Here is a 19,478-nt window from a genome sequence, read left to right as displayed (position 1 = left end):
TGAAGAAATGGATTTTCCTTCGCTATATTGAATACCTAAATTACATTAGTGTCCTTACTAACAACATTATATTATTAGGTCTTCCATGTGCTGCACTTAACCTATTTTTATACTATTAACATCAATTTTATCAGCAATCAAAGCTATTGTGAATCTATCTACTCTAGGGGGTGGTGTGAATCAGATTTAGATACTTCACAATTCCAAAGAGCTGTAAGAGTTATAAAATCTTAGTCTCTCTCCATCTTACAATATTATCAAAACATTTAAATTTTACACCCTTTAAACAATTATTTGCATTCTAAACTAAAAGACAAATTAAAAAGATTGGTCCTATGTTGATTCAGAAAAAATTAACAGCCAACATAAATACAAATATGTTTTTTTTTCGGGATAAATTGTATTTTGTAAAAACACACTGATTCAAACAAAAAATTAGTATTATAAAGTTGCTTGATTTCTAGATTGACAACACATTTTTTACGTTTATCAGACGTATTTTTCAACAAACAATCGGCTTGCCTGTGGTAATCAATTGTGCCTTACTTGCTTCAAGATTCATATGAGGCAGACTCCATACATGAGCTTCTTATGAAGTATGAAAAGAAGATATAACTATTATTTTACTTCACGTCCCGCTTTACAGATGATGTTATCTCACTAAATAATTTAAAGCTTGGTGAATATTTTGCATGCATCTATCTCATCGAATTCAAAATAAGGATACAGAATATACAGTTAAGTCTGCCTAATATATTCACTTAAATGCAGAAATTGACAATAAGGGTCATTTAAGAACAAAAAATTGCGACAAAAAGATGATTGCAGCTTACAAATTGCGAATTTTCCATTTCTATGTAGCAACATGTCATCAGCGGCATATCGAGTGTATATTTCCCAGTTGATACGATATTCAAGAGCTTGAATTTTGTATCATGATGTCCTTGATAGAGGGTTGGTGCTTGAAAAGAAGCTATCAAACCAAGCTTTCAAAGTGGTAAAGTTGAAGTTTTCCCTCTGAAATATTTACGGACGCCATCACGAGTTGATTGGCCGTTATGGATTAACTGTTTCACAGATGACAATCGCGACGGATATGATTTAACTGTTGTTACCACAATCCCATTCTTGTTTTGTTCGAAAGGGGATCTACCGAACTAGACTTTTCACCAACGTTGTACTTACATGAGTGACACGTCAGGTGCCACATCTTCTAATCAGGATCATCTAACCCGTCTTTAGAAACTGAGATCATCCCGGTTTTCGGTTGGGTTCGTATTGCATATTCTTTAGTTTTCATCACACTTGTTTGTCTTTTAGTCGTTTTTCTTTTTTTTTTGCCATGGCATTTTCAGTTCTTTTTTCAGATTATGAGTTTGAATGTCCCTTTGGTATCTACCGTCCCTCTTTACTCTCTCGAAATTAATTAATGAATGTGTAATTATATTTTACTCGTTGTATTACCCCCGTTTTCTATTCAATATTGTTCCTGGATACTGGTAGCCCTGTTTCTATAGCATAGTTGAACTTAACATCTTATCCTTTATGATTATTTCAGCTCATCGACTTTTTTATGATGCGTATTCCCGGTCAGGAAGACAATTATCCAAAACCGCAAATTGACATTCTGAAAGCCATGTAAGATTCATTGAATAATTGATTGATATGCTGGTTGATTGATTTATTGATAGGTTATTGGTTGGTAGTTTTGATACATAGTCTATATACTAAGCATGCTGACGATATATCTAAACGTGTTAACATAAACTGAATGTGGAATATTTACCTCGGCTACTTGAGTACTGCATTATAATTAAAATAGAGCATTCAAATGTTTGTGTTTATTATCACATTGCAAATAAAATACATTTTGTAGATTAAAAAACAAATTTTACATACATATATCAATTATCCTGTTGAAGATCCAGTTTGAAAATGTGACAACCAATTTGATGCATGATAAGTGATACGTGTATAAGATATGTTACAGATTCATCGAAGTCGTATGCATACTCATCCAGTTCTAACAAATTAGCATCATCTTCGGCAGAAAAACGTCATGGAATCAATTGTTTTTGACAGCTATCGGATCTTAACAACGGAAGTAGCATTTGGATTATCTCAAGGTAACCTCATTGTCTATTAACGTTGATGTTAACACATCTCTTGTCCGTCAATCTCTCGTTCTACAACACAAAATTATTCATCACTTTTTGAATCGTGCTTGCAAATAGGGAGCTAAATTTTGTTGCAATAGGAGATAATAGAACGAGATTTGAAATATTATTTTAAAATTCAAAAATTTTAAATTTGTATCTTTACTCCCATTTTAAGCCGTTTTTTAACAAAAATTTTCATTTTCATATTACTGAAAATATTACAATAATCTTTTATTCCATTTAAATTACGATTACAAATTGATTATATTAATTTCCAATGCCTATTTTACTATTATTATGAAATATAACGGCATTGTATGAGGTCTCAAAACGGGTAAGACGGAATAAGATTTCAAGACACAAACGTCAAAGAGGATCATGCTTGAAAAACTTCTATTTTGTTTTCATTCGGATAACGGTACAGAAAAGTTTTAACTGAGATAGCGCATAGCGATATTTAGAATAACATAAAACTGTTTAAGATGATAAATGCTTTGGTAAATATGCCCTGTTAGATCAATATATCTTTTATTGGACCATTTAACATCAATTAAGAGATATGATTTTATTCATACATGTATGAAGATAGCCTGAAAGTAATAAACTTGTGTTGGATTATTGTCATTACGGATATAACTTAGGTAGTAGTTTTCAGCGGGTACTTTTACAGAAAAAAAATTGATTTTCAGGATAAATGAAATAATAATGAAATATTAATCACATTAATAAAGACAACATAACATCTTCCTTTCTGTTACAACTAATATACTGATAAATTAAACTCTATCAAAAACTTGGCTTTAAGCATTCACATTTGACACAAATTTCTTTGAAATTGTTTTTTGACAAGCTTTGCCCGTGAACGTTTGGATCAGCCCTTAAATCATACTTTCGTGTTAATTTGACCTGTTGACACAATTTGTAATGCATTTCTGTAATTCAATGTTTACTCATTTTGTGTTATATCTCGTCTCACTATTTTCAATATGTACCACCTTCGATAAGTATTTAGTATGACGATAAATTTTCACTTCTGTACTCGTACTGTGAACAACAAATTTGTTACTTTTGTAAAAAAATGTTTCCTTACTCATAACGTTAACAATAAAATTATTATATTTAAATTTACCTGTGTACGCTATTTTATTTAACGGCATGTTGTCCCACGTTAGAGTTACTGTTACTACATCTTTTTTTTATTAATATTGTATTTAAATTGTGTCATAGATCAAACTTATTCGTTCAGTGTATGTTTACCTGTTTTTGTTTATATGTCTTTTTGATCGAGTTAAGCCATTTCAATTGATATTGTATCGTGTATCTTTTTATGTTGTAATGTTACACTACTATCTCAGGTTAGGGTGAAGGTTGGCACCTGTTAAAACGTTTAAACCCGCTGCATTTGTATGCACCTGTCCTAAGTCAGGAGCCTATTGTTCAGTGGTTGTCGTTTTTTGGTGTGGTTCATAAGTGCTTCTCGTTTCTTGTTTTTTATATAGATTAGACCGTTGGTTTTCCTGTTTGAATTGTTTTACACTGGTTATTTTGGGGCCCTTTATAGCTTGCTGTTCGGTTTAAGCCAAGGCTCCGTTTTGAAGGCCGCACTTTGACCTATAATTGTTTACTTTTTATACATTGTGACTTGGATGGAGAGTTGTCTCATTGGCACTCATACCACATCTTTTTATTTATATTTTATATATATTAGGAAAATGAAAGAAACTCATAAAACCGGAGATTTGTTTCGTAAGTATTGCTGTCTCATTAATGTATACCCAGCACCCTCTTTCGATGAGTCTGTATTCGATGTGTCAATGAATTTTTTTGTTATTTATAGACGATATAAAAATCATTAAATTCCTAATAAGAAGTTATATTGGAAGAGGTGACCTGGAGAAAATTATAACAGGAACAGATCTTATACAACTGTTGGAAGGAAGATGCATGTTGTCAGCCGAAAACGTTGAACAACTGTCAAGGTTTCTGCAACTTACAGGACGTAACGACCTCAATAGGAAAGTTGAACAATATATTGAATCGGCCATTTCCAAGAATCTGTCAAATCATGGTGAGTTGAAGCTTTTTACAATTTTGTGATGTGATACTTTCGAAAAGTGATTAAAAGAGAGTAGGAAGATACGCAGAAATACATCAATCGTTTTCGATCTCGCTTAAAATCTTTTTACCTTTCGCTGCATGCCAATATATTATCATTATAATTTCACTCTACACTATGCGAGTGTTAGGTAAAAATTACTGCTGGCATAGAAGATACCTTTCAAAGATCTGAACAAAATCAATGGCTTTTACTTTACCCTAATCGTTGGAACCCAGGTGAATTATAAACATAAGAAAAACAATCAAATGAATGTGAGACTGTGTCATTAAGTTCGTTCCACAACGTACCCGTTTTTCCAAAACAGCGTACATGAATGTAAGCCCCTCTGCCTGAAGACCAACTTTGTGGCTCCCGCATCTTGATTTTGGATTTTTTTTGTGCCCATTAAACAATTTATGATCCGATGAACAAAATTAGATTTGAACCTAAAAATAAGGTTACATGGATCAATATAAAACGATAGTAGTGTATTCGTGAGCTTATGAAAATAAAAATACGAGTATAGCGTAAATATGAAACGGAAGACCTTCCACCGCACTTATGGAATGCCAAAACTGTCTTATGTGCAAAGATCCTTATCTGATGTGCAAATGTACTTATATGATGTGCTAATATACTTACATGATGTGCAAATATCCTTATATGATATGCATTTTCCCTTATATTATGTGCAAACATCTTTATATGATGTGGTTGTGCCATTATATTATGTGCTTTTGTCATTATATTAAGTGCTTATAACATTATATGATGTGGTTCGGTTTACTTCATTATATGATGTCAAAACGGCCTTATATGATGTGCTTCCGTCGTTATAATGGTTAATAAACATGATTACGATTAGAACGATAACTGTCTACGTCATAACTGATTCCGATCTGCTTCTTCGGAATTACTATAAACCCGGCTCAAATCTGTAACTTTTGTTTGGAAAATGGATGAGATTTTAAAAGAGATAAACCTTGTCACGTTGCTAAGATGAAAGATGAAAAAATCACATCTGATATTGTTGGAAAATTGTCAAAATATGAATTGCAAAGTTTAAATTTAATGAATGGGTCTATAATAATGAACATAAGGTTAAGGTAATTAAATATTGAGTCCTGGACTGTGTACTGAGAACCTGGAGTTCAAATAATTGATCTGCTAGAGGATATTCTACTTTTTTTTAATGTAATTATTCTACTCATGCATAATTATACTGGTATGGATGATTGATTGATTGATTGATTGAATGCTTGCTTTGTGTTTAACGACACTTTCAGCACTATCGTGCTATTTCGTGGCGGTCAGTTTTTATTGGTGGAGGAAGCCAAAGTACATGGAGAGACCCACTGACTTTCTGTAGGAAAATGGCAATTCTAATCAATTAAGATTAGAGTCGATCGTACCTGCCACGTGCCGGATTCGAACTCTCAACTTAAGCGTGGACAGGCTAGTGAAAAAGTTGCTCGACTACTTAGACCACTCGGCCACCGAGGCCCCACGGTATAGATGAAAGGAGATATGGGATGAACTTCAACTCGGTGCATTGCATTTGCGTGCAGCTTTTTACAACGTTTTCGCGCATTTATTGTACAGCTTCAACTAGACAGAAACCCGCAACATAAAAGGTTTCGTGGGAAGCCACTCGTATATACACATTAAGACTCAAGGCATCAAAGGGCTAAGGCTAGTTTTTTTTTTATTTGGAGGGGGGGGGGGGGGGTCTTTTTTTTAATTGTTTAATTCCAAATTTCATAAAAAAGACATACACTATAATTAGATCTTTGAATATTGTTTTAAATGGTATTGATATTGATTTTGTGATCAGTAAATTAAAACCAAACTAAATATTATCTTTATATACATATGCACATTCATGGCTCTACAATCTGTCGATACCTGTATATTGGCATTGCACAAGGTCATGTTTTTCTCTGACTGTTAATGACGTCTTTACTAAATCTATTTGATGTTGGATGCGTACTGATTGATATTTTAGTCTAAGATGCATGAATGTTTTATTAGTTGTTATTGGCTTTGAACTAGCTGTCATCAGTGTCTAAGCTGAAAGTTGATGAGCCAAGATTATGTTAAAGAACGTCATTGGAAGATACCAAGACCTTGTTGATAAATATTCCGTATCAACTTCACAAATTATACATGATGGTCTTGAAGGATATATATTCTAGATACTGATGTTATTCATCATCTTAATTACGTGTTAAAGTTTCCTTGTTTTGTCCATGTATAGTTTTAACGTTTACTGTTTAGTCCATTTTTGATTAAATACATATGACGTGGCTCGGTACTTATACATCCCGCCATTGTGTTATTGTGCTATGGTCAATTTTGATTTGTTGTCTTTCATTTTTGCTTATGTACTTTGTCTATATGCCATTTTGTGTTTCTTTGTTTAAACAGATATTTGTTTTTATAGTGATTAAGATTATATTACAATGTTGACTGCTGTACCCCAATTTTTGACAATTTTACCTATTATGTCTGTTTGTTGTTCTCACACTTTGTTGTCAATATAATGGAATTCAATGCAACTGTCATACAAGTGAAAGGTTTAGCTAGCTTTAAAACCAGGTTTAATCCACCATTTTCTACATAAGGAAATGCCTGTACCAAGTCAGGAATATGACAGTTGTTAGAGCTTTTGATTTTGCCATTTTATAAAAGACTTTCCGTTTTGAATTTCCACTGCAGTTCGGTATTTTTGTAATTTTACTTTTCAGTAACTGTGAGTTCTCGCAGATCTGTACTTAGTGTCTTTTTATTGTGGGGATGTATAAGTACCCTGCCACGTCCACTCTGTGTATTTGTTAGATGCATTTCTGTTTTGTATCGATCTAATAAGTTTAGGCATTTCCACCTGATTGTTATAGTTTGTTCTAATGTTGTTACACCACTGTCCCAGGTTAGGAGAGGGTTGGCGCGCATTCAAACTAGTTTAACCCCGCCACATTCTGTATGTTTCCCCATCTTAAGTCAGGAGCCTGTAATTCAGTTGTTGTCGTTTGTTGCTGTATATCATATTTGTTTTTCGTTCATTATTTTGTACATAAATCAGGCCTTAGTTTTCTCTTTTGAATTGTTTTACATTTGTCATTTCGGGGCCTTTTATAGCTGACTATGCGGTATGGGTTTTACTCATTGTTGGAGACCTATAGTTTTTAATTTCTGTGTCATGTTGGTCCCTTGTGAATAGTTGTCTCATTGGCAATCATACCTCATCTTCTTATTTTTATATTATTTGTTTAAGAATGGAAGCAAACAAAATAGTTTGTTTCCATTGAAAATGTGTTTCCTATTTAGAGGTAGTTTTTTTCTATAAGAAGTTGATACACAAGTTTCAAGTATGGTCATTTTTTGTAAATTTTGCATTGCTGATCATTTAAAATAGCTGTTCAATTTTCCCATTACATATTACTTTTCTCAAAATATTAGTAAAAAAGACGCCAAAATGGACAAAAATCGGACATTGGAAGGGTAATAAATCATGAAAGGCACCGGTCATTTGTAACCTAAAAAAGAGGATACTAGTAGGATGAAAATGGAAAAGGTATCCAATGTTATATACGAACGCAAAAATTTGCGGCCGTATAATGGTATGGAGATGCCGTCGTCGCCCGAAGACATTTGGTTTCTAGACAATAACTAGCGTATAAGTGTATGGATCTCTATCAAAAATGTTCCACAAGGTTCCATACCACAAAAAGAAGTTTGAGATTGTTTTTTGGGGTTATTGTCTTAACTGTTTAGGCATAAGGGGCCAAAAACAAGTATTTACTTGTTTCAGGACAATAACTTGTGTATAAGTATATGGATTTCTATGAAAGTGTACAACAAGGTTCTATACCAAAAAAGGAAGGATTGATTTTTTGGGGTTATGGCCCTAAATGTTTATGAATAAGGGACCAAAAAGGGGTCAAAACAATACTTTTTTAATACTTTGTATAAATTGCTTATTTCGTGACCAATTGCAATGGGGTTTAATTCAAAGTCTTGAATCTTGGGGTTCTTACATATGTTAAATATAACCGTGTGTAGTTAGATTTTGGATTTTGGGCTCTGTTTTCAAATTGGTATACATTCAGGTCCAAAGGATCAAAAATTAAACTTTGTTTAATTTTAACAAAAATTGAATTCTTTGGTTCTTTAATTTGCTGAGTCTAACCGTGTATTTAGATTTTGGATGTTGGGCCCGTTATCAAATTGGTCCACATTGAGGTCGAAAGGGTCCAAAATAAAAAAAAATGTTATTTCATCAAAAATTAAATTATTGTTGTACTTTGATATGCCGAATCTAACTGTGCATTTAGATTTTGGATATTGGACCATAATAAATAAATGTCCAATTTCAAATCTTTAAGATCTTTTACCACATTCATTCTATGTCAGAAACCTATTCTGTGTCAAACATTTAATCACAATTCAAATTCAGAGCTGTATCAAGCTTGAATGAAGTGTCCATACTTGCCCATACTGTTCAGGGTTCGACTTCTGCGGTCGTATCAAGCTGCGCCCCGCCTGCGTGGAACATTTAATTAATGCTTCAAATGGGGGCATCGAAATTTGTTTACAAATTGAACCCATTCTGTATTTCAAATATGCAAACATTATAGCTTTTATTATGTATACACAAAATCAGTATCTGATTATTTAGCAGGAGTATCTTACACTTGATTCAGATGTCATATCTGCACAAGCTGTATCTCTTATGACATCATTTTTGGCTTCAATCTTCATTTCAATATTTGTTTAATGTAAGTCATGACCATCTTCTGTTTGTTTATTTGACACGAAGAATGACAATATCAGAGATTAATGGTTTGGTCTCTTAGTTTTTGTAGGTTTTCTCGAAGCTTTCCTGAATATACTCCTTTCCATATAGTTAATAAAACTTATAATACACTTTTCCCTACAGTAAACAAAATATAAAGTTTTGGCTCAAAAGACATTATTTGTGTTTGCCTCGCTCCGCTTGCCTCAATTTTGAAGATAAAAATCATAAGTTTCAACATGTTCTTCCATGAGCATGATGAGAGTATTTTTCATCTGTAGCTAAAATTGAATGAAAGTGTGGTAAATATCAATGAGACCATAACCGGCATAGCCAAATAAAGTTTTCTGAAGTCGCAAACAACTTCCACACTTGAAGTTCTAGATCCACTACTGATGCAATATTTTATACTTATAATAGAAAAAGAAATTGTAATCATTTCTTTGGTTATAACGAACAGTTTATTGAGAAGTGTATGTGCGTGTTGGTGTTGAAATTTTTATGTTTTTCGATAAGGGGGGTCTTGAATTTATTTCCCTTCTCCAAGGTGGGGACTTGAAAAAAATGAGATAAATTCCAATGTTTCCTCCAAGTTCCCCTCAATGAAAGAAAATGACCAGTCCATCGGTAGTTGATTTATAATATCAGTAATGTTTAATTATTTATTTATATCTGTTCTTGCCTACCATTTTGCAAGGAAGGTTTGAATTCTCAATAAATAAGTTATCAAGATAATAAGCAATAAAACAACAAAACTCATAAGAGCCCTAATTGCCCAAATGGGACCTTTCTTATAGAACATATTCAGACTGTTTTCGTTATACCCCTTTTTTAATCTATTGTAGTTTTCAAGATGAACGCACAAAATTAAAAGAAGCCGTTGCAAACTTAATCTCCCCGAAATGAACCGTTATCGAGAAAAAAAAAATTATTTCAAGGCTTCACAATTTTGGTATGCTTGGAGGGAATATCATATGTGTTAGAATTCATACAAAGACATCGAGTCTCTATCCTATTTCAATATGAAAAAGCTAGGGCTAACTATTTGGGCATTGCTGTAGATTGTGCATTGCTAACCATTTCAATTGTTTACAGTTTCTACTATTATTTAAAGCCATTTACTCCTACAAGGATTCATTGCCGGAATAAATTTGGTGGAAATAGGAAGTACATATATGAATATATCTTGACATTATGTGCATTTTTTAATGAAAAAAGTGGTTTATTAATACTATTTCCCGTTTTAATGGAAGTAGTGGAGAAAGCGACTTTTTGCTAAGGTTAACCCTATGGGTAAAAGGTAGCCTCCCGAGAGGTAGCCTCCCGATGTGAGGGCGGCGGCTACGCATGACTGCTCGGTGGATATGGTTGATTGATTTTGTGTCTATTTCTATGATGTTTTAACATAGCATCCTTTCTCGAAAATTTCACATCACACTTTGAACAAGTATTATACATCGTGGAGAGGTCTTAAAATACATCCTCTTCCTTCAAATGATAGGCGAAGAGAGATTAAGATATTGCCATCCTTTTCATATTCTCCAATGTCCATAGGCCAAACTTCGTATCCCATCATCTAGTAAGTATATTTTGTCATCATAAAGGGATAAACCCAGCTTATTGGTGGATATATTACATAACTTGTGGTCGTGTTATCGGATCAGTGTAATGGTAGACATGCGGATTTCTTTATTGAATAAACATTGCTCATTATAATGTTCGTGTGTTTTGTGATTATTTGATCACACTCTTCCTCACACCTTTTGTTATCTTCTTTTCGCAGAGTTTTCTATACTCCTCAGATATCAATCAGTACATCTTAAACTAGAGAGAAACAAATTCCTGTATGGGAATACCATGTGTTTCATTCTTCTTCTTTCCTAACACCTTTTTTTTTAAAATTTTTAGAAAAGGATGCTTGGGGTTATATTCTGACGTATCAATCAAGTGTTTTTCCTCCATCATATCTTGATATGTCTATATCAGTGTTGTTGCTGTAGCATAGCGAGTCTGTTTCCGTAAACAAGTTTTGCTCTATAGGAAACTAAAACAAGAAAGACTTCAATATTGTCGAAGCATATATTATACATAATTTACGCGAAAAGAACAACCAGTGATTATTCATATCAAAGGAGTCAGTCGCCACTGGTACTCGCCCCAGGTCGGAAAAATGGCTCCTTAATCTACCGACCGTATGGGTTCCCAGTTTTGATATTAATATGAATAACCAAATGATTGGTGTTCAAGAATGTTTGATTAAGGCTTTCGCCAAAGAAGTCACCATCATCGACGCTCTATATCACTACAAAGCGGATCTGTCCTCGGTTTCGAGGCTGCAAAGGCTTAGGTTGGAGAGGTCTTCCTGACTATAGCGGGGCATACTACATGACACTCCCTCTCGATTGTAAGCTACATGGTATTGCCCTAAGGCAGTACACCATATTAGTGCAGGAGACAACTTCAAACGTTCGAGGACTTTCAATAGAAATATTTTTAACCCCCTTTTTTTGTGAGCAATAACGTTCAGGTCATTTTCATAGAAGTACCCGTTTACAAGTGTAGGTAGTTCTATTTGTAACTATTGTGGAAACTAGCGAACATCTATGACTACCGCTGACGCTTCCCACAACGGGGTTTATCTTACGGAGTCGGTAACTGAAACGTATCGGGGAAGCTCTGGTTAACCTCCATATGAGAAATATATCCCCCTTTGAATCTCATATAGTCGAGCATGCACACGCCGTCGATCTCAAAGCAGATGCAAATGATTACTAACATAATATATTTAATTCTTATGCTTAATAAAAATTCTAATTATGATATCTTATTTTACTGATTTGGCGTTTCATACCTTTAAATGGTTGATATTGTACATGTAATATCTGATTTGACTTCACCTTTACAATATCTCACTAAGTCTAATAAAGCCATTTAATTTTTTTTTTTTTTGCTTTTATTGGAGAGTGTTCATAAAATGTGGAAATTTCTAAATTAGTTAAATTGATTAGTTAATTTGGAATCCGGCTATCTTTCTGGATCGATATTAAGCTCAGTCTAATTTTCCTGTCTTAGCTATAGGATGTTATTTTTTCTGCTCTCGAATGATCCAGAATAATTTGAAATAAAAGCATATTTTGATAAATAAAAACAAGTTGATTAAAGATGTAAGTAAGTTTAATGTTGAGGATAGTTTTAAAAAATTATAATCTAGGTATAGGAATTATCCCAATTTGATAGGAATTATTTGATATGTTTATATTGATGTTCATTCACCCGTGTACATAAAGACATCAGGTCATTGAGAACGATAGAAGGTGTAGATTTATATAAAAATGATCTATTATCAGTAAGGAATTTTAAAGTAAGAGGATTTCAGGATAATAATAAAATTATTCATACAACATGTACAAATCATATCTCGTAATGGTTATATATGATAGCTGGATATTAAACAATAGACAATGTTCGCGTTTTATAACAGTTGGTATCAAACACATCTAAATTGAATACTTATCAAAATCTCATCCCTGACATATTTAGATGTATAATACTATTTAATCCCATTAATATCAAGATTTACTTATTTAACAAAAACACGACGCGATGATGTTTGCAATATTTTCAACATGGCGACTACTATTTATTATTGATTTAAATCATATCATTGCCATGTCTAAACATGTTAAAGGTCACTGCATACAATAATGACAAATTAAAACACGTTTTCAATATTTAACAATTATATTTTAAAATTCAAGAAGAGTATTCATGTGAAGCTGTATTTGAATAAATGTTTATTTTATACACACTTAGATGGGGTTTCCTGTGTGTATAAATTTTAAAGGAAAAAATATTTTCATACAGCGTTATTATTCTGAAATTGATACATGTACTTGATAATGATTAAGACTCTTTAAAAATATATAACATTATCAGATCATGTAAACAATGCTTACTTGGTGTCACAACCACTAATAAAGATTTAAAACATGACAACAAAATTGTATTTTTTTGTTTTTTTTAGTTTTGGTTCATTTGTATGTTTCGAAATTTATAGTATGGCGTCAGTTTCGCTGAACTAGTATATATTATTCTTTAGGAAACAGAATACTATTCAGTCTTCAATATTCGCAATAAGAATAGAGAATGAAAACGGGAAATGTGTCAAAGAGACAACAACCTGACCAAAGAGCAGAACACAGCCCAAGGCCAACCATGGGTCTTCAACACTGCGAGAAAATCTCGCACCTGGAGGCGTGCTCCCGCCGGCCCCTAAAAAATAATATATACTAGTTCAGCGAAACTGACGCCACACTATAAATTTCGAAACATACAAATGAACCAAAACTAAAAAAAAACAAAAAATTACAAAAGACTAACAAAGACTAGAGGTTCCTGACTTTGGACAGGCGCAAAAATGCTGCGGGGTTAAACATGTTTTGTCAGATCTAACAGTTGAGTTAGATCTTTATAGGCCACCGTACGTTGCAATTAAGTTACATGCATGTCTTAAGAACTAAGAGGATTTCTCATGATCACTTAATATATTTTTTAAGAATTCAATATGAAAAATTTACAATTCAAAATGATAAATTTGTTCAAAATTAATAACTTATTTCACTGTGAAATTCTGTCCATGACCATATTTCACTGTGAAATAGTGTCCATGAAAATATTTCTTAATCAAATTATTACAAAATTAAAAACAGTACACTTGAGCATGCAGCATGCACATTTTTAGATTTATAACTGAAATTATTTTGTAAAGTCAGTATTTTATATATCAAACTAATATTTATTTTAACATTAGCTTGTTTCAAATTTGCATAGATACTTTATAAATGGTTAATAGATTAAAGAATTGTCTAACATATGTTCCATTGTACGGCATTATACTGTATGAATACAAGTAATGTACTGACACTCACTTACTTATGTCAAACATTTAATGTACTTATAGTATTAGTAAATACTAGATTGACAAACCTTTTTTGAGACGTAGTTTTGGATGTACAGGAGTAACTGGAAAACTAGTTTGTGTTTATTTGTTTTTATCAATCAAATAAAACACTTTAATGACATCATTATCTAACATGATATATGTTGATAACCTCCCCTTAATGAGACAAAATTTCATGACAATCTGTATATGAAATATTGTGTCAATACACACAAAATATAACCTCCCTTTAACTGGACAAAATTTCATAGTATTCATCTTTGAAATATTGTCTATGTACAGGCAAAATTCACAAAGGAGATTGTCCTTCTCTGGACATTTGTTCATAGATGAGGACTATATTTTTTTATGATAAATAGTAATGAAATTTTGTGGACAATATTTTGCTTTACAATTAAACGCGTATACAATGTATATATAGAGCAAGATAAAAAAACGAAATTATATCACACTCCCTGAAAATATCATTTACAAATATATAATTTACTTATTATCACATGTAACATAGTTTTCAATACTTGATACCCACCAATGTATTCAAAACTAGATAACTAAGAGATCGTCAACTATAAAATGTATACGATGTTTAATTCGTTGATTTCAATTGAAATGTTTGCCATTAGAGCTACTAGAGCTTATTACATTTTCGTCAAGGGAGCATACATTTTTAAATATTTACAACTTAACTTAACACTAAACGTTTTACTGATATTCTTGAAGAATGTGATATTCAAGATTTAACGACAAAATCCAAAATTATTTGTATTTATTAATGCTTATGTCATCATCAAATTATTAACTAGAATCATCAAGGATTGCCAGACAAAGGTGTTGCAATGTATGGACTAATTCATGAGAAAAATATCTTGGATAAGAAGTTTTCCTCTCTTTAAAAGTAAGGTTTAATGTGAGCAAAACATTATGCGACACTTCCAATCGCATGAAACAAAGGTGAAATGGAATAAAAATTCTCCCATGGAAGTTAAATGGTCTTTGCCTTAGTAATCCAAAATGATTATCATGGTCTAAATCAAACAACACCCCCTCCCCCCCCCCCCCCCAACACACACACACACATATATATAATGAATCCACAGGTACATTGTAGGCTTAGAGACCTATATCATTTGGGAGTATGGAATAGCCACCAAAACGACAATTGTGTTTAACCAAGGGGAGGCAGGTAGATCTGTAAAAGTTATTTAACTAGTCGCAAATTATATTTTAGGGGTCCAATATATTTGCCTTAGTGCTTTCCTATGTTAAATAATGCAAATATGTGATGAAGTAGTTGAGCAAAATCTATTTTTATAGGGGTACTTCTTCCTCTGAAAGAAAATTTTGTTAAGTTGTCTCCTACTTACTAAGGACTTGTATGCCTGCTCTTAAATGAATATTGGGCTTACGTTCAAATTCGTACATACATGTAGAAAGCTACGAGTACTATTAGCTTTCATACATACATTGTTTATTTGTACATCCAATTTTATGATGTAGTTCATGGTTACCCCCAGATACATTACTAAATGTTTGTTTTTATACAATTATGAATAACTGTTTTCTGCTCTTTGATCGGGTTGTTGTATCTTTGACACATTCCCCATTTCCACTCTCAATTTTATAGAATATATTTCGTATTTTTTTTTATATAACGATTGAATCAATCTTTAAACATTCGTTTCATACTAAGTTCCTGTGAGATAAAAAGCGAATTACCATACCAAGAATATCGAAAAACATACCCTGCATACGTTTCCTAATGTCGTAACCACAATCCCGCCCCCCTTTTCCGAATGTGACTTACCGAATTAGACTTATTACCGGGTTTGTACTAACATGAGCAACACGACGAGTGCCTTCCGGAGCACCTGAGATCTCCCCCTGTTTTTGGTGGGGTTCGTGTTGTTGCTAGTCTTTAGTTTTCTATGTTGTGTTTTGTGTACTATTATTTGTCTGTTGGCCTTTTTCTTTTTTAGCCATGGCGTGGTCAGTTTATTTTCGACCTTTGAGTTTTGAATGTCCCTCTGGTATCTTTCACCCCTCTTTTACAGCTAAAGCAAATATAACTTAAACTTTAAATTGTCTTCAAATTATGATTAATGTGTCATTCCCTTTATGCCTTTTATGCAATGCTGATATTAAATCTTAAGAATATATATACTATTATAGTAGTTTAAATCAGTTTTCTTTTACTCGAGAAGGGAATCAAATTACCTTTGTATGAAACTGTGACGTAGTTTTGCACGTATGTCCACCTAAGTTTCTGTATATAGATATTAGACGATGTGGTATGAGTGCCAATGGCAATGAGACAACTCTCCATCCAAGTCACAATGTATAAAGGTAAACCATTATAGATCAAAGTACGGCCTTCAACACGGAATGTTCATCACGTTTGCCGCCAGTAAAGTAAGATTTGCACATCATTTTAGTGTTGGTGGTTTCGTTTCAAAATTTCACATACTTTAATGTTTAAGACATACGAATTTACATGTACCGATGGTTTGTACATTTGATTTTTTTAGAACTAGACAAAAAAAAATACCAATCCGCTTTTGTATGGTGCCTTATCGCAGTTAATGAATTACATGAATATCAGGACAAGTGTCAGTAATGGTGTAGTAACTGTTTACCCTTTTTGCGTAAACAAGTTTACCTACGGTTATTGAGTGTGGTTCGTGTTCATTTAATATAATATGCGAACATGTTAATGCGATATGAATATTTACACTAGACTGACACGTTGGACCGTGCTAGTTCACTAAGTAACAGTCCGCAGAAGACACCTACCTAGACACATTATTTTGACTCTGAGTCGACCAGTAATCGCTCTTATCCCTTTGAACTGCAACCGCCCGCACTGGATCACGCAACAACGAGAACATGGGGGTGATCAATAATATTAAAGATGTACTAAAACAATTTAAGGCACATTATATCTTAGAGCTGAACTTTGTTTTCTGAAATATATAACCTACTGTTCTATTATAAGGAAAGCGTAATTTATCAGCACAGTAGCATGCTATGCATGGATTTAATAATGAAGCAACATCATTTCTAAGATTTTTTTTATATTATAAAGAAAGATATTACAATAATGTTTTCCTAATGATATATATGTCTTTTGAAAATACAACTATTTATCATAGTTTTAAAAATTTAACTATGTCTCTTTCATAAGAATAATTTTGAAATCGCTATTCTGATACTGTTAAAACCTTGTTGTCAATGTTAATGATACATAACAATTTACTATTACAATTCTCGCGTACTGAAAGAATATGGTGAAATATTGTACCAGCAAAATCAAATGTTTAATAATAATTGCACGAAATCATTTTCAGATTACTATGGATTGCGTGGAATGTACGTACCTGAACATTATATAGAAACATCAGAATACCACAAATTATGTCAACATATGTTAACAAATAATGCAGTCATTTTGAAAGGTAGGTGATTTACATTATGTTCATTATAGACGATTTTATAATATTTGATATTTTATGATGTAAACTGGAAAACATAATATCGAAGAGTGAAAATGACTATCTGGTGCATCCGTGCAATATTTCGGTATTTTGTAAAAATGTCTGCAAGGTATACTATTGTTTCTCCAAATCAACACAGACCATTTGAGTATGAGCCCAACTGTTAAGTAAGTCCGGAACTAAAACTGAAGTAAATGTAATCAGTATTTCAGTCATTGTTAGGATATATCAGCTTTTGTTAAATTTCACGATCTTGTTTGAAGGTTTTTTTGTGACAAATATAGATGGCGTCGCAACACAAATAAAGATCTGTTATATCAAAACGTATATTGGAAGTAACATTAATTAATTATACCTTTTCATGTTGATATAAGACTTTTCAGAATCAAAACACATCAAACGTTTGACTTGTTAAAGCGGCATTCGCTGACAAATTCATGTTGACCGAATCAACTAAAACTCAAATTTGATTTAAAACATACACAAGATTTTATCAGAATAACTAAAACTCCATTAATAATACAACCAATGCATGGAATCAGCATTTTGCGCGGGAGAGGAACAATATGCAATTTAATTAACCATCGACATGATCCCAAAGGAGGGGCGAAAGATACCAAAGGGACATTCAAACTCATAAGTCGAAAATAAACTGACAACGCCATGGCTAAAAAAGAAAATGACAAAAGACAAACATTAGTACACAAAACACGACATAGAAAACTAAAGACTGAGCAACACGAACCCAACCAAAAACTGGGGGTGATCTCATGTGCTCCGGAAGGGTAAGCAGATCCCAAAGATTGCCGATGAACTTGTAAGCCCTATTTATATATATTATACAAATAAAAAGACATGTTAACATATAGTGTTATGCCATTTTTACGTTCTGTTTGATTTCAAATCATAAAGAAACAAAAAGAAAATCATCGTTCTACCTGTATAAGAAGTATTTGTTTTGGCGGGCAGAATCAATCAACGAAATCACTCTTCCTCTTGGCCATGGCATTTACTGATTTCACTATTCAATGTGGCTTTCAATAAATTCCCTTTTCAGTTGATATTTTCCCCTTTAACTAAACACGATGACCATTTGCGCAATCAATCTTCAACTGACGTCATATAACAGTTCAAATGCATACGTCTCAAAACGAGATAGAAGTAGTGTCTTGCAAAACAATGAAGGATACATTAGCGAAGTTTGTGTTCTCCTTTAAAATTGAACGAATCTGACTGCTTACAGAGTTATTTTGAATATTTCATTTTTGTTAATGTATGAAGCCTAGAAAACATTTTTTTATAAACTATGACTACTACTGCATACATATAGTTATTACTGAAAGGACACTTTAGTCATGAACAATAAAGTAGTAATTAATGTTCAGTGTTCAGTCAATTTTTAGATTATCAATAGTAGTATCATGGTGGGTGAGGTTGTCCTGCGAGAGCATGTTCTGTTCTGGTGATTTGGTTCTGATCATTGCAGGTTATCGTTGAAGATATGAAAATGGTGATTTTTTTTTCTAGAATAACAGATAAAAAAAAAGAAATAGTTTAGATATTTTAATTGTATTTCATATCCTTTCATAAGCGATCAACTAACACATTGGCAATCAATCTTGCTTTATTATGCGTACCACAAAAGTGTTCATTTTAGAAAATCTGGAATAGGAAACAAAAATGCTTCTATGGTTTGAGTTTTATACCTAAATCTGCACAACATAACACTTCTGTTAAAACCCGAGGTAATTTCTTAAAATTGTGCATGTTTACAGTTTAGACACTTCCGGAGTCTGTGCTTGTTGGTCCTGATAGCTCTTGCGATTTTGACAATATGTTAATCTGATTTCGAGTTTAAAGTTGCATAATTAATAGAATTGGGAAAATAATCCTGTTCAAAAGGATTTTTTGACACATGATTTTGACCCTACCCCACATTTGAACACTACCCCAGAAATAGATTACCTTAGCTTTA

At 32.8% G+C, this 19,478-nt stretch overlaps 1 protein-coding gene across 1 annotated transcript in view; it reads left to right on the top strand.

The window, feature by feature from the left end:
• Positions 1-1,893: 1,893 nt before the first annotated feature.
• The window catches only part of LOC127719769 (uncharacterized), a 28,339-nt gene continuing 10,754 nt past the window's right edge, over positions 1,894-19,478 (top strand). Inside the window, exons 1-3 of the mRNA XM_052226032.1 lie at positions 1,894-2,126; positions 3,997-4,227; positions 17,357-17,464. Coding sequence (XP_052081992.1) covers positions 2,060-2,126; positions 3,997-4,227; positions 17,357-17,464 — 406 coding nt within the window. The 5' untranslated portion in view covers positions 1,894-2,059. The remainder of the gene's footprint in view (positions 2,127-3,996; positions 4,228-17,356; positions 17,465-19,478) is intronic.

This window comes from Mytilus californianus, unplaced genomic scaffold (genome assembly GCF_021869535.1).
Source record: "Mytilus californianus isolate M0D057914Y unplaced genomic scaffold, xbMytCali1.0.p SCAF_11, whole genome shotgun sequence".
NCBI classification, from domain to species: Eukaryota; Metazoa; Mollusca; class Bivalvia; order Mytilida; family Mytilidae; genus Mytilus; species Mytilus californianus.
The sequence above is the reverse complement of the archived record's forward strand: the minus strand, read 5'-3'. Positions and strand labels throughout refer to the sequence as shown.